Source organism: Stenella coeruleoalba (assembly GCF_951394435.1).
Source record: "Stenella coeruleoalba genome assembly, chromosome: 19".
Taxonomy (NCBI): domain Eukaryota; kingdom Metazoa; phylum Chordata; class Mammalia; order Artiodactyla; family Delphinidae; genus Stenella; species Stenella coeruleoalba.
Window position 1 is genome coordinate 59,974,093 of NC_137165.1, and position 22,384 is coordinate 59,996,476.

At 41.9% G+C, this 22,384-nt stretch overlaps 1 protein-coding gene across 27 annotated transcripts in view; it reads right to left on the reverse strand.

Moving 5' to 3' along the window:
- Positions 1 to 22,384, reverse strand: part of CEP112 (centrosomal protein 112) — a 418,997-nt gene that overhangs the window by 198,707 nt on the left and 197,906 nt on the right. For 26 of the 27 annotated variants that reach the window (XM_079905668.1, XM_079905662.1, XM_079905687.1 and 23 more), the window contains one exon: positions 13,598 to 13,780. The exons of the other annotated variant lie outside the window; for it this stretch is intronic. In XM_079905668.1, coding sequence (XP_079761794.1) covers positions 13,598 to 13,780 — 183 coding nt within the window. The remainder of the gene's footprint in view (positions 1 to 13,597; positions 13,781 to 22,384) is intronic. 27 annotated transcript variants of the gene reach the window in all.

Sequence of the window (22,384 nt, forward strand, 5' to 3'; positions counted from 1 at the left end):
TTTTAATAAATAGGTTTTTTCTTTTTTTTTATATATACAGCAGGTTCTTACTAGTCATCGATTTTATCCACACCAGTGTATACATGTCAATCCGGATTTCACTCTGACGAGAGCCATTTAACGAGAAACAATTCCGTGATGCGGTCGCTTACTTTCCTCTGCACCTCAGTGCTGTTCAGACCTTCCCTCCTCTGGGGCGTTCCCAGGCTCTTTGGGGCACACGCAGCCTCCTGACTGGGAACACGGGGCAGGTAAGCAGGGAAGGGCGATTCTCTCGTTCGCGGTGCTCTGCGGACTTGCTAAACTGCCTGGCGGAGTGGGAGCTCTTCCAGCGAGGGCTGTGTCTTATTTGTTTTGTGTCCCTTCTCTCAGCGCAGTGGCTGGCGCATGAGGGTGCTCCGTAAATGCGGAATGAACAAAGAGGTAAGTGAAGGAACCCTTGGAGACACAGTTCCATCTTAAGAGAAATCACTTGTTCCTTTCTCCTCTATTCATTTAAGGTGTAAAAGCGGTCACGAGTTACCTACTCCAGAAGTCGCCTTGCTGTGTAATATTTATCCGTTTTGAACACTGAAACGCACGCATGAGTGAGGCAGTGAAGGCGCGCGCGTTAAATAAGGAAGAGGGCAAACGAGAGAGGCTCCCCGTGGCGATTTCCAGCAGCCTCGCGGCTGGGTCCCGGGCCCGGCAGGGGCGCCGTCGGGGCATCTCAGGGCTGCGGGCAGCCTGTGGTCTCCCATCTCCCAGGCCTCGACCTCGGAGGCTCAGACGCTGAGCTCCTGTGCGGGCCAGGACACACCCTGCTCCTCTGCGCCTCTCTGGCTGATTTCCAGGGCGTCTGCGACACCCTCCTCTGTCCCCAACCCGGCGGCTCTCCGTGGACCCCAGCCTCCCGGGAGCGGCAGCGGGCCCGGAAGTGGGGCCGGGCGGGAGCCGGGCTGGCGTGGGTGCAGGTCGAGCACGACCCGCCACTCCGAGCCGCGATGCGGCTTTCACCTGGGTCTACCTTCCCATCGCTGGCTTCCCTGATCTGAGAGCCCGTGTCCCGCGGCAGGGCTGGGCCACGTGGAGTCGGTCCTTACGGACTGCTGCTCATTTGGTGCGGCCGTTTGTCTACGTTGTTTGGCCACGGTTCACAAACTGAAATACGTAAACTAACATTTACAGGCTTATTTGAAAGTATTTGCCCATTTCAAACTCACAAAAACCCAGGAGTCAGGCATTATGGCTCCCGAATCACCACCTTTTCTTGGTTCCCTTGCCCTCATCCTTGAGCCATTTTCCCAGTCTTCTCGTTCAGTGCTATGTCCTCCATCTTCTCTTAGGCAATGAGTGTGGCCCACCCTCATTCCATTCCCCTCCTTAGAGGGGCTCATCCTCACAGTTGGTACCTGCTGCCATCCATCCTGGTGACCCCCAAGCCTTTATTTCCAGAGGAGAGCTCTCCTCTGAACTCCAGCCTTATATTCCCAGGTGCCTAAGTGACATCAACACCTGATGCCCCGTGCACATGGACCACAGCTCCGGCCTCCTCTCCCTCCCTCTCTGCCACATCAGCTTTCCTGTCGCCAAAGCCTTGGCTAAGTCCCTCATCACCTGTCACTAGGATGACTCCCAACGAGCCACCCAGCCTCCAATCTCACTGCCTTACGACTCTTAATCCTCTGCTTCAATTCTCCAGTGACTTCTGATTGTCGACAGTTATGATCTCTCCACTTTGCACTGGACACGCCTATCATAAAAAACTGGAGCATGCAACCTAGCATGTATATGTGTAAATCTGTAACACTAGCATATTAATACATTCTGCACATTACAAAAACTTACACAAAATAGATGAAATACAAATACACATAAATGGAAGTTCTTTTCTTTCTTCCTATATCCTAATGGACCCTACTTGGGAGAACACTGTTCTACATAATCACCAGAAGGGGTGACAAGTGTTGCAGGTAGGACGCTGAGGTAAGGAAGTGGAAGACACAGAAATGGCAACACAGATAGACAGCATAAACCCCAAACTGGAGACCAGCGTTCAAGGAGAGCTGGTTCTGACTTCCCAACATGGTGTACTGATCTTGCTACTCCTGTTTAGAATACTTTTCCTAGTCTAATTTGCGTAGCAAATTTCTATTCACTAAAAAAACCTCAATGCATATGGTATCAACCTTTTCTGATCCCCTCCCAGACCCTATCTCCCCACACTCCATAACTCCATCTCTTCTTTACCTGGGATCAAGGCACTTCCTCACTTCATTGCACTTTGCTATACACACGTGTGTAACTCTAGAAGGCCTAAAGGCTGGGTCCGCTAGAGGAGGCCCCGAGATATAACTGCCCATTTCCACGCTGGTACTGTTACTAGTTCCTTACACACAAGGTGGGCAAGGCGGGCATGTAGGCAGTTTCCAGAGAGTAGAAAGCAGCCAGGAGGGTACCGACCTCCCTCCACCCCAAAGAAAGGGGAGCTAGGCATCCTAAAGGGCCCGATTAAATCATCACATGGATCAGGTGGTACCACCAGCAAAAGGGTGCCCCATGGGGACCTGTGGGCCAGGGCAGGTTGTCCTTCTGACCAGGGGTGTTACTGTGTCTCTGCTCTATGCAGACGCACCCTCCGTCTATGTGAAAGGAAGGTATTCCTTGCCCCCAGCTGTTGGAAGGAACCATACTGCCCTCCTATCATGACAGATGCACAAATGCCTGCTTCTCCATAGACTATATGAGCTGGAGGGCAAGAATCACTCCGTTTTGAATATTCCAAGGTTGACTACGGTGCCTGACACGTAGTGGGAGCTCAGTAGAGGACACCGCTGAATGAACGACTGGATATCACAGATGTGGAAAACAATGATCAGAGATATGAAATTGGTTACTCAGGTTTATAAAGCCAGCAAGTGGTCGAGACTGGTCATGAACCAGCACCTTTGTTTTCATATTCGAAAGAAATTGATCACTGCATCTAGGCCCATACGTTATCTATCACCTGTATGCCAATGATGTCCAAATTCGTATTTCTGGAGTCTCAACCTGCATCTCCAACTCCCTGTCTGACGCACCTCCATCTGGATATTTAACGTGAGGCTAGAACTTAACTCGGCAGAACTTTGTTTTCATTCCCTCCTAATTGCCCTCATAGCTGGCACCATCGTCTAACTATAGCTGCTCAAACCCTAACTCTACAGAAGTCCTCTTTGCCTCACTCCCCACAGCTTACCCATCAGCGAGTCCTACCGACAAATGCACACATCACACAGACACCCAGGACTGCCCGCAGAGCCTCAGTGGCCTTTTAGAAGCGTGAGTCAGATCACGTCACCTTCCTGCTCAGAAGCCTCTCCTTGTCTTCCAATCGCATGCAGAGTCAAACCCAGCTCCTCAGAGGCCCGGCCCTTCCTGCACCTGCTCTGCTCCTGACACACAGGCTTCCTCTTCTCTTCCGTCAGCTTAGACAGCTCCCCCTGGAGCGGCCTCGCTGACGGCCAGCGAACAGTCACCGGGCACAGTACCACAGCTCTGCACCTAACAGGGACTGTCACGCAATGCTCTCCTTGTTAAGTTGTGATTTGTGTTATCATCTGTCTTTCCCCCATTCAAGTGTAAGTTCCTTTAGAGCAGAGGACTGATCTATCTTGTTCTTTTCTGTAACCCTGAAAGGAATCCTCTTAGGGCCAGAGAGACCATTCCCTACACAACTTGGGGCAACATTCATGTGAAAGCCACCTCCTGAAGGTGTATACCCCCATCCCCAGGGCCTGGCACAGAACTGCACTCAAAATACCTTTACTGAGTAAATGAATCAAGTTGAAGGAAGGCTGTGTCAGAAGCAAATTCCATATACATAATTCTGCCTAATTCTGACAGATAGGAAAACGTATGTGGAAATAAATTTGATTTATACATGATCCAAAGAGTCACAATTATAAAAGTGTTCAAGTCACAGAGTTCCATTTTGTCAATATCGATATGGAACAATGAGACTTCAAAGAGCAATCGGAACAGTCAACAATAATTATGATTTTTCTGAGAAGATCTACTCTGCTATTCCTATTTCTGAATTGAATTTTTTTAAGAAACACCGACTTTATGGCAATAGATTGGGATGTTTGCTGCATGTCCTACACCTGCACGGCTCTCAAGGCCTGGACCAGCCACACAGGCTTTACAGGGGCCGGGGACACACGGCACCTCCTGAGCTCAGGGCTTTTGTCTAACAACAGCCTTGGAAGCAATTTTTGAACAAATAAAGAACCAAAAGTTTTCCACCCTCACACTCTACTTCTCCTGTTGCACATGCCAGCATCATTTTATCTGGAGCTATTGTAAAATTTGCCCAACAAGTGTGGATAACATTTACATTACAAAAATTAGCTTTTCAGGAAACATTTGGTAAACACATGCATTTTGTACGTTAAATGACATCTTTGCAAATAATGAAATAAATAAGGTCCCACTTGACCCTAGCGATCTGGGGTTTGTTTCATTAATAAAGACTGACTTAAGGAGTAGACTTAAGATGAATGAGTCACCAGTTTAATCTTAACCTTTTTAAAGACCTACAACTTTCAAGTCCTTACTGGAAAATTCCCTCGTTTTAAGATGCTAGGCCTGGCTGGACCATTGCTGCATGTTCACTGAAAGCTCCTCTGTACCACAGAGCGATAATGTCACTGGGACACAAACACACCCATGCGTGCGCAAGCGCACGCGCGCGCGCACACACACACACACACACACACCGAGAGCACTGCTGCGTTGCAATTGCCCCCACTAACAAGGAAAGAGGGTCCAGGCCACAAACTTCAGCAAACTTCTTATGGTATCTGAGGACACCATTAGCTCATTCTCAAATCTTACTACTACTTTCAGGCTTTGACTTCATACCCGAGCAAAACAAATCCAAGTGAACAGGAAAAATAACACACATTTTCAAACCCTGCAAGTCTAGCTGTGCACTGTCTCTTCATGATTTCTTGTGATCTTTCCCCAACCTCTCAGTATACAAATACCCAAAAGTACTTGAGAGGTCAGGTAACAATTTAAATTAATTGTTAAAACAAGTGAAGAAAAATAACTTTCACTAAATTTTAATATTTGTTTCAATGGAAAAATATTATCTCAAGTTCCACAATGATCCACCAACTAGGTCTCAATGAGGCCACTTTTTATTATCCAAAAGTTTCCTTCTAGCGACAATATTTTCCAAGGTTTTCTCTACACAAATATTAAAGTAGCTTGAAAACAGACAATTATTTTCACGTAATGCCTTGCTCTCCTCCTCAAACAGGAGTTCAAGGTCTCCCCAACAGAAATTTCTGTGACTTTTCTCATGGAAAATGCTCAGGTGTTAAATATCTTTCGTATCCTGCAACTAGGCGTGATTCCAATTAGTCCTGAACCAAAGACAAAATGACAGTTTAATGAGCTTCAATTTGCCAGCTCTTTGAACATTTGATGATATCATCATTTTGCCAGTCATTTCTTGCACTCTGTCTTCAACCTCTCGGTCCCAAAAAATTACCTCAAATATACAAATGAAGACACCAGGGACGTCTCTTAGGGAACTGAGTCAGAAACCCAAAAATGACTTTTCCAAGACATCAAGGAAGAAGAGCTATTCGTCCCATATTTCCTCCCAGGTAACTTCTGCCAACTTCCTCAGTAATTTCATTTAAGGCAGAGGCGAGGAGAAGGAAGGGCAAAACGCTAAGGGCAAAGGGCTAAACGAAGGCGTTTTTCCGTATGTCAACGGGAATGACATCCCTCATGTGGAACAGTGATTTATTGCTGGAGTATTTTATGTAAAAGAAAACTCTTCTGAAAGTTTTTCATTTTGACCAAAATTACTCTAGAACTCAGCTCAAACTGCATCAACATAATTTGTTTTTCTAATTGTTCTTTGTATTTCTATCAAGAAAGTCTCCAGCTTTGAACTTACTAAACCACCTCGACCTCATTTCTAGGAGGTTTTGACCAGCTGTTGCCGTGTGATAGGATTCTTACAAGGATCCCTTTAAGGAAAAAAATGCCAACATTGAAGTCTTTGAGCTTTAAAAAGTCACTCCGTTAAAAGGAATGGATCATATGTAATGTTCCAAATTAGTGTGTGAATATAACAGACATTCATCTATAGTAAACCATTCACAACAAGCCGTATTTCGCCAATACTAAAAGCAAATTCCTAAGCAATATCTTATAAAGACTGGTAGGTCCCACTGACCTAAAAGCTTACTGGATTCTTACTCTGGACATATCTTCTTATTTCAGTAATAATGTGAAAACCAAAAGTGAACCCATTTAAAAGCATAGGAAACTTTAAATTCTAAAATTTGTGGGAAGGAATTCTATTCCAAATAAAATATTAAGAAATGCATATCTCTTCCGAGTTTAGCTGGTTTCAGAATAGAGACATAGCCATGGCTGTCACTTTGGAGAGAGACTGAAACTACTGGCTAAGACCTGATTTGGATTTATATAGCCTGAGGTATGGGTATCAGTGTTTAAACCTAGCAATGTATTAAGAATCCAAAATGAAAATGGAATGGAGTTTATGCAGAATAAATGAAATTCAGAGACAACGAGCTCCTCCATAAGCAGGCAAATGGGCAGGGGAAGTGGTCACAAGCGCCAGCTACACTACTAGTTATGTCACCTTGGGCAACTTTCTGCACTTTCAGAATCTTTCCTCATTGATAAAGTGGAAATACATACAAGTCATTTTCTGACCCAGGCAAGAAGGTCAAAACCGTTTCCAAATAGGAAACTTAATCCTTATGGGGGACTGGAAGGGCTGGATGAGGTGATGCGATGGAAGGGGCCGAGCAGAGAAATTCAGGACTGCTCCAGAGGCACTGCTGACTCAAACTGGACTGGAGCAGCCCAGTTCAGTTACGACCGGCAGCACCGTCAAGTACACCAACTCAATGAAAGAAATGCAAATTGAGATGAGAATCTCAGCATGGGAACAAAGGTAGCAGTGTCTCTCTCCCATGCCCGGCAGAGATTCACACAGCCCTCTTCCTTTTTTGCCATGTCCAAGTGTCTCCAAAAATCTAAAACCTTTCTTGGAAGAGGCCGTGAGATAAAGAGCACTGAATTAAGAAGCCCCGGTTTGCTAGTTCTGTGACCTTGGGCAAGATAACGACCTTGGAACCACAGGTTCTTTACGTGTCAAATGAAAATAATTGGATGCAGCCATCTCTCGTGATGACTTAATCTGACAACATTATTGCTGGATATTCAGACACTCGATATGACTAAAGGCTTCTTATCTGTCGGAACACGCTGTGTACACAGACTTGTGTTCCCTTGCAGTCTCCCGGTTTTCACCACTGCAGAGTGATCACATTATACCCTCCATTGTAAATATCCTCAGCATTTAATCATTAAGAACAACTTAATGTTCTTCAAAACAATTTAAATATTTCTTTAAAAATCCATTAAGTATAATGAGAACATAGGACAGATTTTTAAAGCAATCATTATTGATTGATATGAAGTTGTTATTGCAAATGGAATACTTTATATGTTATTATTTGGAAGGCTTGTCTTGAAAAGGAATATTCTTTATCTAAAAGTGGACCACATGCCATAGAATGTGGTTTCCATGGTAACTGCCACATTTTAAAAATATGCACAGGACTAAAGATACATTGTATAATACTTCGATAAATGCATCATTCTTAGAGAAATCAATTTCCTTGTCTCAGTCTGTTTTTGTTTATTAAACTTAATATAATTTTTTCCACAATGAGGACCAAGTTGAATTATTTATAATAGTTTAATTATAGGTAGATATAGGCTACTTTTCTGCTTTTAAGATGAAAATAATCACAGAATTTTAGAATTATTATGGAGAAAGAAAGCTGGTGACCTATCAAAAATGTAGACTTTACTTGAAAGGGCATCTTTCTCTATTTTCTCATAATTAAGTATCTAAGAAATAGTATTCTTCTACACAGTAATATATACAATAATATATTAATGCAAATATGTTATTAGTTCATATGTAATTCTATTACATCACCATTGGATACTAATAAAGTGAGATCTTTGCATCAATGCATCTATTCAGAATATAAGGATTTTTGTCCTATTTGGAAAATTCTAAATAACCTATGTTTTTCACGTCAGAAAAAGAATATTTCCCCCACAGTCTTTTAAAAATGGCTTAGTTGGGGAAAACCTCTATTTGTATTTTAAACAAACACCGAAAGTTCTTGGGTTATCTTTTTTTTTTTTTAAACATCTTTATTGGAGTATAACTGCTTTACATTGTTGTGTTAGTTTCTGCTGTATAACAAAGTGAATCAGCTATACATATACATATATCCCCATATCCCCTCCATCTTGCGTCTCCCTCCCACCCTCCCTATCCCACCCCTCTAGGTGGTCACAAAGCACCGAGCTGATCTCCCTGTGCTATGCGGCTGCTTCCCACTAGCTGTCTATTTTACATTTGGTAGTGTATATATGTCCATGCCACTCTCACTTCGTCCCAGGTTACCTTTCCCGCTCCCCATGTCCTCAAGTCCATTCTCTACGTCTGCGTCTTTATTCCTGCCCTGCCCCTACGTTCTTCAGAACCTTTTTTTTTTTTAGATTCCATATATGTGTGTTAGCATACGGTTATTTGTTTTTCTCCTTCTGACTTACTTCACTCTGTAGGACAGATTCTAGGTCCATCTATCTCACGACAAGTAACTCAATTTTGTTTCTTTTTATGGCTGAGTAATATTCCATTGTATATATGTGCCACATCTTCTTTATCCATTCATCTGTCAGTGGACACTTAGGTTGCTTCCATGTCCTGGCTATTGTAAATAGTGCTGCAGTGAACACTGTGGTACATGTCTCTGTTTGAATCATGGTTTTCTCAGGGTATATGCCCAGTAGTGGGAGTGCTGGGTCATATGGTAGTTCTATTTTTAGTTTTTTAAGGAACCTCCATACTGTTCTCCATGGTGGCTGTATCAATTTACAGTCCCACCAACAGTGCAAGAGGGTTTAGGGCGTTAACTTTTAAAGCACTTCCGATCTAGAGATGTTTTCTAAGGGTTTCTGGAAGAGTCATATAGTGATAATACAGAAATGTAGGCTTATGACTTAAAATATGCTTTCTTTTGGTTCATAATAGCCACTAAATTGGATCTCCCAAAGCAACTGCATGTTTTGATGTTGAGGATAATGGCATTACCCATACATTAAAATGAAAATTTGGCACATTAAAATAAACTTGCTAATTACATTTTGTGAAAGTACTTAAAGAATCTTAGGTTTTCCCACTGGATTTTATTCCCAAATGTTTTAACATATAGAGAAAATCATCAATTATACTGGTCAGCGCCTTTTACAGGAAGCCCATGTCGTATATTTCTCTCAGAATTGAGTGTTAGAAAAAAAATGAACTGGTATGATTTCTTACATTAGATATTTAGAATTACACAATTCATCATGTTTCACTCTTCACTGTGGCTTCTAGGCAAGCTCAGAGCTAAAACTTGTACTTAACTGGAGCATTTTCTTTAAAAGTATGGATTTTCTGATGCGGTTAATATCATTTATTGCTTAATTACCATTTTCAGTTATATTGCATCTGTATGTGTTTATCATAAAATGCTGCCTCAAATCCTTTTTGAAAATGCTTGGAATATAAAGAAATTAAAATCAAACGTTTTCAACAGAAAAAGTACTAGCCACCCCAAAGCCCAAAGACCATGTATAGGTTCAACAACAGTGTTCAGAACATACATATCGTTAAATTCACCCTTCGAGTAATCTTTGAAGAATAATAACCCATCCTTAATCCACTGCACACATGTACACACCCAGTTCATAAACGGACATTTTATCTTGTGCCCAGATTCCCAAATTCATGGAAGATAATGTTATCAAGATATAATTTTTAAAATTGTCCTATCATAAACATCTTTTTTGGAAAACTTTTTTTTAAGTGTAAGAGAGAAAGAAGAGGGGCTCTAAAAATCCCACATTTTAGAATCGGCGATCGATGTAGCCTCTTACTGTCAGTCAGTATGGCAAAATCCAGATGATCTGTCTTTATTGTGCAAAACTGTTCATATGAGAATCATGATTCTCAGTTTAGGGAATCAAGACAGGCATCGAGATGCCAGCATTAGGCAAGACCCACCTCACTATATACAAATCCCCAGTTAAATGTATTTTCAGATGTCGCTGAAAACCCTCTCCACTCTACAGATGGTGGTTCACAGTGGCTGCCGTGGTTCCTCTCTCACTACTCAATGCATCCGAACCTCAACAGCTCACAGAGAGAGCTGTCCCAACATGGGGACACCACCTCTGGGGCGAATCACAAAGGTCCTCTAGGACAGTCTCTACAAGGGCTCATACACACCATTCACTTCAGCAGCAAACATCAAAGATCAAGCAACCTCTGAGTGGTTCAGGGTCCTAAAAGCGCAACCAAGGGATCAAGGAATCTACGTTCTGTTTTTCTTCAAGTTCGAGGGGATAAACTGCAGAAATTCTTTCACTACATTGCAGTTCAAAAGCAAAACAAGAATTACACGAGGACTACCATGTTGGAAGAAGCTTTCCTAAGATGATCACAACAAAACTATAAATGTCCTTTATGTTAAAAAACATGATGGACTCAAGCAAATCATTCTCCAAAATAACTTCAATAAGAGGGATCTGGCAAATGAGAACTATCTGATAATGAGGTTGCGAATTTCCATATGTCTTGAAATCTACTGATCTGGGTGCTTTTCCTTAAACGTTATGACCTCAGGTACATAGCAGACTGAACATCTTATATGAAGGTAGGAAAATTTAATGTGCATGTTAGCAAATGTAAGTATCACAACATAAACTCTCCCATCGTTGAAAATCAAGGAATTATGGCAAAAATATAATGTATGCATAGAATAATTAGCTAAATGCACCAAATAAAAAGAGAGAAATGGTTAACTGTCCTTAGTTATATTACTGTATCTTATTGTTTCTCTATAAAACAAAAATTACTTGAATAACAACGCACCTGTAATAATTATATAGCATATTCACCAAAAGGGAGCTCCCAGTTGATATGATTCACCTTAAGGTAGGTGACTATACTTTATAACAATGGTTTTATTAGCATACAACATATTACATAGTTGAAAGAAGCCAAAAGTAGATTTTTAGTATATTGCTTGCAATCAAGAATCTGACAGAAGAAAAGCAGCGAACAAAGCCAGAGCCCCCGGAATAGATATTTCACTGTCCTCTTTTGCTTAAATATTCCAACTAGTCCTTTTTACAAAATGGCCTCCATTGCTAAATGGGAGCAGCCGGGCATGAATTGAATATCAAATGTCTCCCTGGAACGCAAATAAGACATTACACAATCCAGTATTTAAGATACTTGTGTTTGTTCTGCATCAAACCACAAAACAGTGATTTTTTAAAAAGGCTCTTCTATTTTAAAAAAGATATGTCACTTTGCTTTTTCTGAAATTTGTGAATGGAATTCAGAACCTAAAAGGTATTATGCATTAGACTACTTAGACCACAGTCATGAAAAGATATATTTGGAAAATTTAGGACTTACCTGAGGAAACCGTGAATTAATAGCCCCAATAAACAGTCCAAAATAAATACAAGTTTCAGCATTTTGGTATACACGATAAGATTTTTTAAAATATAACTTACTGATAAGAGTTTTTTAAAACTATGTTCTCTAAAAACAATTTAGCATAGCTTCTGCAGAAAATCATTTTCATTTTGATCAAGAATGCATTTAGCCTAAGTTTCCAATGCTTACTAGCATTCCCGGGACAGCAATTCCAATTGTTCCAAGAAAGACAGAAAATCTCAGAAATATAATCAATCGTATGCTACAGCATTTGAAGAGGTCAGATTAATACTTCAATTAGAAGAAATTCAATTAATAACTTCATTATACTCTCCCTGTGGCTTAATTATATGTAATAATTCTAAAATTTCCCTTTTGTTATCACTGGATGAACCGCACCCTATATATGGCAGATACGACATATGCAAAGTCACAAAGATTTCCTCTAAATTTGGCCTCTGTTTGTGTCAGCTTTCTACAACACCACGAAAATAGTTAGAAGTTGTATAAATTAATGTATTTAAGTGTATCGATTATTCAATTCTACCATGCAAACAGATCCTGCACTGATTCAGAACCCAAATATCTTCTCAAAGAAGACAATGGTAAGGCTTAACATCATCTTCGAAGGAGAATGTAAGTGTGAAAATATTCTTAACAAATTGTAATACTAACAATTAAAAGATCAGAATCTATTTTATAAAGGCTCTAATGAGGTTGGTGGCAAAAACAGAACACACGTTGATTTCACAGGAACCACCTGACTATTCTGGTACTAGGGCTACTACAATGACTACCTCTTTAATTAACAAACCCCCATAAAACAAATTTAAATAATTTTCCTAGAAATGCATGTGACTGACAAGAAAGCCTGTACCCCCATCTTTATCCAAAGGTAAAACACAACGCAAGGTCAAACGAAGATGACCAACAGCCCTATGCTTTGCCTTACCGTCTCCCGCCTTCCACTCAAGACGTAACATCTATTTAATCAGCAGTACTTTTATGTTTAGATAATTATGGAATTGCTTAAACGCATATTACAACAAACAGAAGGTCTATTTCGCTATTTAAAATCTACGTTATTTGGGGAGGAAGGATAACCAGGAAGAAGCTCATGTGTGGTGTGGATAATATGGCTAGATTTCAATGGGAGAGAGGTATTTAGACCTAGTAGATGGTATGGTTTTATTAGAAAAGAAAATTATCTTTTTATTGTTATCAATTGCTCTTCAATTTTTCTTTAATAAAATTTCACAGCAACCTCCTCAAGAGGATACACTAAAGGCCTTTGATTATATATACCGTAAAGAATGTATTGTACCACAAAGAAACACACCCGATAAGATTTTTTTCCATCTGAAATTTATAAAGGTAATTTTCCATGCTGACAGTGCACATTCCATCCCTAAGTTTGAAGAGTCAAATGCTGCCACAGCTGGGGGTTATTCTGCAAATGGCCTCCAGCAGGGACTGCAGGGGTGAGGCAGGAGGCGTGGCGTGCTCATGGGGGGTAGCCCTTCTCTTTATCAGTTATCATCTCAGTAACCTAATCAAATATAGAGTCCAAAGAAAAAAAGCAACACTAGGAAGGAAAAGCAAATATTAAAACAGCTGCTTGATTACCTACAGAGATTAAAACAAAAAGCAAGGAGTGAGGCTGATATATTTCCTAGGGATTTGCTAAGGCTGAGGGGAGGGGTAAGGGGCAGATACCTTAAAAAAAAATCCATCATGAAAGGAACTGAGACAAGATTATAAAAAAGGGGCCAAGTTATAGCGCGCCATGGGATTTTTAATCTGGCTACCTGTGGTTTCTGTAGTTAAAGCTTTATTCATCCCCCAAAAGAGGGGGTGGGGAGAAAACAAAAAAATCACATTTATTTGTCAGTTTTGCAAATGATCAAACAGCGTGCATCAACAAGAATAATAAGAAAACATGAAACGCTGATGACTTTTTAAAAATAGATCCCCGTTGTATCAAATATTATTGATAATTACCTGTGAATCTCGTTTCCTGAACTCTTGGATTTGATTTTCGTGCTCCATATTGGCAGTGTGAAGCTGTTTCTCCAGGTCTCCAATTTCCCGTTCATGGTCTCGGACTAGGCTATCCTTCTCTGCGTTATGCTGCTGTAATAGGTGCGTCTTCTCCTGTTCATGCTCCAGCTTCAGCTCTACTATCTGATTGGACAATGAGGACAGTTCATCAACAGAACATCCTTGTCGTCATGACAACTCATGGCCAGCTTAATTTTTCTCTAATTTGCCCAAGTTGAAAATTTTATTTTTTGCGTCATTATTACCTCACCCTTAAAATACTCTCATTTTGTGGGGGGGGGGGGTGGATTTTATCTAAACCTCCTAATATTCAAGACAGTTGGGCATATTCAGTAAATCCTTCTGCAATCTGTTGACACAAATGCCTGAAACATTGAAAAAAATTATGTCGAATGCTAGGTATTTCCTCCCCAAGAATTTGGGTATTACTGACCAGCAATGGTTATAAATGGTTAATCGTCAGTACGCTTTGCTTTTTGCTGAAATATATACAACGTAAAAAGCAGCAATTAAATCGGTCAGTTTTCTTTATGGTTTTCAAATAAAAGATCGAAGCTAAATACGCATCTGGATTATTGTATATACAGTTGTCTTTCTAAAAATAAAATGATAAATTTCAAAGCTCTATTATCTCGTTGTCAGCTACGGTATACCAACATAAACAGATGTTATGTGTTCCAGAGGGGCACCTGCTGTGCTGCAGGCTTGCGCCATGATTTCATAAAAAGCATTCTATTCTCAGGATCCTTTCCCAGTCCACTCCACACTGGAGACTGTGACCTTGGCCAGTCTTAGCCTCTCCCTGCTAGACTGAATGGCAGCCCGAGACCGAGGGCCTGGTTGCCGCAGCTTTGATACTAATCCTCCCAGGCTGTGCACAATGGCACCCTACCTGGCCTGCACACTATAGCCAGCCAGGCTGTCTTTGAAGCAGGTGATGAATAGGGACTGCAGGAAGCCAGCTTCCCCAGTGAACTCCAGGCCACACAGCTGCTAAGAACAGTCACTTGGATTTTTCTTCAGTTTTGGTGGATTTCAGGGGGAAAAACTGCTGTTATCTAGAATACACTGTGTTATTTTCGGCGTGAGAATCCATCTTCAAAAAAGCTAACAGTAGGAGCCTGCTCCGAATCGATCTTGTTTCGTGCAGTGAATCGCCAGACTACCTTATCTTAAAGCTATAGCACTCACTTCTCCAGGCGCGCGCGCTGCACCGCATTTCCGAAGTTAATTTCTCTGGAGATTTAAAACTCTCATCCTCTAATTGCAAATTAAGAATCAGAACACAGATTAAAATTGTTTTTAAATGTACGTTTCAAAATGTTTTCTTACTGGGATTTTTCTTTGAGGGTGGGAAAATCAACAATAAACTCCTAACCGCTCATAAACTTACTATTTAGAAGAAAGAAAAGTGCACTAACTCTGGAGTATACACACTTATCGGAACAAGATAGTACAGAAAATAATACGGAAAATTTTATGTTGCATCTGAGAACAAAAACGCATTCTAGTGAATTTATGTCTGTTTAAAATTTAGGGATCTTTCTTGCCTATTATTCTACTATAGGCAATATACAGAAAAAATGCATATAAATTTTCTCTTTATATACCATGCCAAGTAGAAAAGTTTTCTATGATTATTTAAAATAAATGTGCATGGTTTTCTCTGTGATTCACACAACCACAATGTTAATCCCAACAAAAAAGAGAATTTAAAATTTTATTGACATTACTGCATCATTTTCAGGCAGCCAAGTATATGAATTACTGAGGATATTTTTAGAACAGTCTTGGACACATTATTATTTCTACTCAGTGTTATACTATCAAGCATTATAATAATGAAATTATAAATTCTAGTAAAACATTTAAACATGTACCACACTGAAAGGAAACAGAAAGAGGTAAAAAGGTCTACTGAGATCTGATTCTCAAAAGCCTCAAAAAAACTGGGAGAATGGTGTGATTTAAAATTGACAGAAAGCAAAATATTTTACAATACTCTAAGGAAAAGTAACCGATTGACTTTTCCTTAGAGTATTTAAGGAATAGTAATTTTAAGTAATTCTTCTTAAAATTACTATTTAAGTAATTTTAAGTAATTAAGGAAGAAGAATTACAGAAGTTTTCCCCCAAGAGAAGACACAAGACCAGGACTGGCTGTGAGATCGTTAGTAACAGCGCTGCCTGGGTCTAGGCTCTAGAACCAACACCCTTCCACAGAAACTCTGAGTTATCTGAGGAGTTCTGACACTTGGACCAGTGACCCTGCTTTCCGTTCATTCATTTTAAAAAGTCAGGAACAAATGAAATAGAGATAATGGCATTTGAAGCCTAAAGATAGATGTTCATAAGTTAAACCATTAAAATAGTTCGCTGTTTTGTCAGGGTCTGTTGCTCAGTGATGCTGGTTAATGAACAAATCTCAAGGTTGCCAGAGCCTTTTCAAATGAAATCGCTCAGCCCTGTCTGCTCGATCCAATGCTGTTTGGCCAACTTCTAGAGGTTACAAGCCCCTTCTAGTCTTTGCCTAGGTTTCCTCACTGTCAGCGATTTCAGGCAGGGGTGTCCTCTCCAGATTAATGGTAGAGTCCAGGAGAAAAACCCTAATGTTCTGGGAACATCTTGATGATGATATTCATAACCATATTCAATGCCATCATCAAGGTGGATCTGTGTTAAAGTTCAACCTAGCCCCTTCCAGGTAGATAAATGTCCTTTACATGTGGGTGCTTCTCAACAGCAAACAGGAAGTAGTGTATCCTCTTTACCTTGAGCTACTAGATACTTTTAGTTGACCACAATAATGTGCAATGGAGCTCGCGGTTACCAGGAGGTGGTAACGTCATGGAGGGTGTGGAGGATGGGAAAGCAGACAGCATCTGCAAGGGTGAATGATGAAGTGGTCAGTGGGGTCTCTAAGTCAAGGTGGTCCAGAGCCCATAATCTATGCTCCAGGGGGAAGAGGAGGCCCCATCACCAAGGAATTCTTAAGTAAGGCAGGTAAAGAGCTCCCTGTAACGCAGAAGGGAAGGCTTTAAGCTCCCTAATCCGAAAGCATGGAGCCGTGGGCCAGGTGACTATGCTTGTAATGCCACTCGACGGGTGTGAAAGCAGGCTGGCATGTCTCCCAGGACAAGGGGAGTAATTAGGCCTCACGTGCAAGGGCCTGGGAGCACCTGCCAGCCTTTGTGATGCTGGACTTGATAGCCTGCTGGTTGGGGCCTGCGTGAGAAAATGGCTTTATCGCCTAGAAGCTACTATGTTGACTCACACGAAATTATCCAACAGGAGATGAATAAGGGCCCTGCCCCACCCACTATGCCATCCCAACACACTCTGACCTTGAGGTTCTGAGATCCCTGAAGGCACAGCCCTCCTCCCAGACCGTATCCTGCCACATATGTCGATGGCCTCCTCCCTCCGCCTGAAGCTCCACGCATGTGTCCTTGGGTAGGAGCACACCCAGGCCCTGAGACGACAAGATGCGGGTGCTAGACAGCCAAGTCCCTGAGGGCCTTGGAATACACACGCTAAGTTCTCCTAACTGTTTTACAGCAGAATTAGTGCTAGCAAATATGGCCTGAACACGCTTTGGTAATCTTATTTTTTGAAGTCATTACTTCTCCGTACACAGTATATAGAAGATCAGCACATCCCAGTAATACTCCTCAAGGTCAGAAATTCCAAAACCAGAGGAGTAAATTAAAGACATAATAGAATGCACCCAACACATAAAAAAGGAGGAATTGCAGTACAAAAATATTAACTGAAATAACCTCAAATGTAACCAGATGACAAAATCTATATTCTGCAAGCCCCATCATTCTGGACGGGAGGAAAATATACCTTAAAAATCAGAAACAACTAGAGTGATAGGAGAACTTAGTGAGAACATGAGTGCAATGAAAGAAGAACTCAAAGACAAGAAGATAAAACAACAGAATTAACTAAGGATCAAATAACTGCATCACAAAATAAATTCTAAATTAGAAACGAGTTGAATAAACAGGGCTAAAAATGGAACCACTGATATAGACAAATGACTAGAGATAATCACAGTAAAGGTCCATGAAGGACACAAAGAAAAGATAATACAGAGAGAAAGTGGAAAAAGAAAATCCGTGTGTGGGAAATTCCCTGGTGGTCCAGCGGTTAAGACTCTGCGCTTCCAATGCAGGGGACACGGGTTTGACCCCTCATCGGGGAACTAAGACCCCATGTGCCGCGCAGTGCAGCCAAAAAAAAAAAGAAAGAAAGAAAGAAAGAAAATCCGTGTGTACACAGGTACATTATCAGAAGACTTCCCTGAAATGAATGAAGAGTTAAATGCCTATATCAAAAAAGCAAACTGTATACCAAGAAAAACTGATTTAGACTGAGTAAAAGAATGGTTCAAGAATACTATAACTAAACTCAAACATGGAAAAACTCAAAGATTATAGAACCTAAACCACTCTTGGAAAAAAAATACTTGAGGACGAAATTTAGGCAACCAAGAGATGACTGACAAAGCTGTGTTAAGAGCAACGTTTGTGCCAAAAGGCAGTGGGTCAACGTGTGCAAGCTTCAGGGAAAGAAAGGAGGGGCAGAGACTTTCATGCCCAGCCAAACTATCCTTCAAAACAAGGGAACAAGTGGTGACTCTCAAGCAGGCAGAAACACAGTGGATACGACAGCTACATGCCCTTCTGGGAAAAATGACTTGATGAAATCTCAGCAGTCAACAGATGAATCAAAATAAAGGACTCAGATATGAAAAAAAGTTCTGGTGGTATACATATAATCGATTTAAACTTAAAAAGCTAACTATATGACTGTGAGAAGCATGGTTATGGAACAGAATATAAATGTTACAAAAGTCAACAATGTATAAGTAATACTATAACTGACAGAAGAAAGGTAGGGGTGGGTGGAAGGAAGTGGAAGCATGTATCTTTTATCTTTTCATAACAGGGAGTAAAAACTGAACCATAAAATTCAAAAATGCCTCTAATCTCAATGTATTTGTAATCTTTATTTCTTAACTTTCTAAGAAATCATTTCTTATATGATAAACAATTTTCTAAACTTCAGAAATTCCTTCAGTTTCCCCTGCTTCTTTAACTGATTTCACATAAAATTAAACATTTTAGTAAAAGTGACAAATACAGCATGGTCCCATTTTTTAAAAACTGCTTTTGTCTCTATACCTGTCTATCCTTCTACTATCTCATAAAAGTGTCTGGGATGATAACCACCTAAGGTGAACAACAGTCATTTCTGGAAGATAAGATTTTGCTAGAATTTTTGCTTCCTTCATCGTATGCATTTACCATGTCAAATGGCTACAGCTCCCTTTGGGGGCAATATTAACTTGTTGCGTTGCAAGAGCCTTTATCAGGAGACATGGTCTCCCTTCAAGCACATGGATTCTGGGTCTGTGAACTGTGATCTTAAATCTGGAAACTTGAACCATGATTTTCCATGGAAGTGGAGAACTGTCTAAAGTTCACTTGCCAGCTCTTGACTTTCTTTCTTGATATTGTACAAGTATCACTCCCGTTGGTCTCTGTCTTATCCCTCAGAGCTCCGTGCTTTATTCACTATCGCCACAGGCCCCTGCAGGGCAAGACACCTTGGTGGCCACTCCTGCCACGCTGCCCACTGCAGCGGTCACTCCTACCATCCATCTGATGTTCGGGGCCCCACTGGCAGACCCCCAGCAGCCCACTGAAAGTTGGCCGCCCGGCTCCAGCGCAGCAGTGCCTACGGTGGGCCTGGCACACGGTGGAAGCCAGACCAGAGCCGCTCAGTAGAATCAGGGGCCCATCACCATGCCTTCTTCAGCACCTCCTAGGCCCTCCCTGGGTGGAGGGTGTCTGGCCTAAAGTAACAAATGACTCTAATATTCTCATTCTCCTAAGACTCCGACCTCGTCCTCAGCACTGTGCCAAGGCAGTTCTGGCATCTCCACCTCGGATCAACACGGCTGGAGTAGTAGAGAAGACCACTACCTAGTAAGATCACAAGCTTCGTTAACATGCTACATACTTAAAAAGAGCAATGAATGTCAGCTCAAAATTGTCAATAATCATATACGTTAGACTAACAACAATTCAAAAGGCACTTTGATATAAAGTGCTAGCCATTGAAAGTCGAAGATTTTCTGTAGGGCTTGCCAGGTGACACTCCCACATCATCCCGCTTCCTACTCGAGGGATCCCTGTGAAAATTTTTGCTTCTTGGTTGTGAAATTCAGCACTACTTTTGTGTCGTTGATAAGACTCATTAAGATCCTCACTAAAAGACAAGTGTACCACACCCTGTGTTTTTCCATTTAATGAGATACAGGGCTTAACATCATCAGGCTACGTCTCTGAGCAATTTTCCATTTGCATTTGCAAAACAGCACATTTGAAATGTCAAAATAAGTTACCAAATTCTCTAGAGCTCCAGAAATCTAGGTCCAGTGAGGCAGAGTCTACTGTAAAGACAGCACCGTTTCACTAGACTGATTCTTTACTAAAAGATGTTCAAATCTTTTCTTTTTAAATTGCAGTTATATGATATAAAATGCGCTATTGGACGTTACATTTCATGACCGATAAAGACTCCAAGCCTTTGGAGTCAGAGGAAAAAAACATTTTAGCACAGAAAATACTACAATATGGTCTGACTTTCTGAACATGTTAATAGAAACAGGCACCGAAAGAAACAGTAAAAAGTCAGCAGTGTGTCAAGAACAGAAATAGAATTTGTCACCTATGGAGAGCCTTGTGGCTCCAGGATTAGGTATTTGCTACAACGAAATGAGCCTTCCACGAAATCTGTCCATCAGCAGTTCAGTTTAGCACACAAATTCTCTTTATTTGAAAGTTTCATAGGAGTGTGCTAACCACTACGGGAGGCACAGCGAGGCTCTGCCGGCCTGTACTGCTTCTTCACTCCTTTTCCTCCAGGGTCAACCTGTACAGCTGGGGACAAACGCCCACCGGAGCCCCAAGCTTGGGATGCGCTGAGGGCTGAGGGCTGGAGGCTGCAGGCTGGAGGGCCCCAGCAGAGATCATGGAGGAGGAAGGCCCAGCAGAGATCAGCCCATCCGTGCTGCCCGGGCAGGAAGCAAGTCCTATTCTCGGCAGTTTTCTTTCCCAGGTGACACTTCAAAATACTTACCCCCACGTGTAGGTGGTGAGTGACAGGAACCACCTGCAGCGTTTACAACTTTCTGAACAATTCGCTACTGTTTTCTGTGTCTGTACCTGGCGGACCTCAATTAAAACCCAGGAAGGGGCCAGAAAGCCGAATGTTTCAAGATTTTTCTTCGTGGTTTAATGATCGTTTACTCAAGCCAATGAAATTGAGATAACTAAGAATATACCCCCTTAGGCAGAGTTCAACACTTTTGAAAAACGCATGTCTTAACTGTGTATTTTAATTTTACTTTATTTTACCTATGTCTGTTTATCTGAAACACATTCAGTTCGTCTTAATCTAGTAGATCCCTGGTGTTGAATATGAAACATAAAAACCATCAGAGTTTCCCAGTTAGTATAAAATTTAGAAGGACAAGCAGATCAATCAGGTTATAAACTCCTCCAACATATGGACGAAGGCTGTATTGTCTTCATGCTGTCCTCACACTGCCTACGATGCAGCATAATTATCCAACATTTTGCGTGGAATGAGTGGCATTCGGGTGCAAAAGTCAAAAACTAAAAGGTGAGCTGGCCCTCCGCAGATTCAACCAACCAAGGACCGAAGAAAAAATTCCAGGAGGTTCCAAGAAGCAAAGCTTGAATTTGCAGCGTTTCAGCAGCTACTGACATAGTGCTTACCTTGCGTTAGGTATTACAAGTCATCTAGAGATGATGTAAAGCGTACAGCAGGATGTGCGTAGGCGATACGCAAAGACTACGCCATTTTATCTGAGGGGCTTGAGCATCCGTGGATGTGGGGACCGAGGGGCTCCTGCCGTCAGAAGAGAGCGGCTTCACCTACCTTATCACCAAACTGACTTGCCACCTGCACAGTCTCTGCCCTCCTCTGACTTGAACGCCCGGCTGGCCCTGTGGCCCAGGGAAGCCTTCCCGTCTGCTCTCGCCAAATTAAGCACGCCCCTCTCACAGTGACCCCGTCGCTCTCTGCCTCATGAGCATCGTCTTCTCCACTGCATCGTGCTCATCAACACGATGTTTTTGCTGCATCCTTCCCCTGACCCTCCATAACCCTCCAGAGGCCACCCCACTTCTCTGCTCCCCTTTCTTTCAAAGTCCCTCTACGGGCTGCTCACACCGTGTTCTCTCCCCGCCCACATCATTTGGGTTTTGTTCCCACGTTCTACTGAAAATGGACTTGTCAAGGTGGTAAAGACCTTCTCGCCAAACCCAGTGGTCAGCTGTCAGTCTCCATCTAACTTCCCGTCTCGGCGACACCTGAACAACAGGTTACTCACGTCCTCCTTCCTGAAACACTGGCTGCATGCGGCGCACGGGAAGTCACACCTCCTTGGTTTTCCCTTCTACCCACCAGCTGCTCCCTCTCGGACGTTTTTGCTGGTTTTCCTCCATCTCGTCCCCACGTCTAGTTGTCACTGCTCCCTGGGCTCAGTCCTGGCACTTCCTTTCTTTTCTCTCTTGCATGTCAGTGTCTGTCACCACCATTCGCCTGGTGGCTCAGTGGGGAAGCTGGAGTCATATCTGAGTCCCCTCTTTTCTTCACACTCCATTTCCCTTCCATCCACAAGTC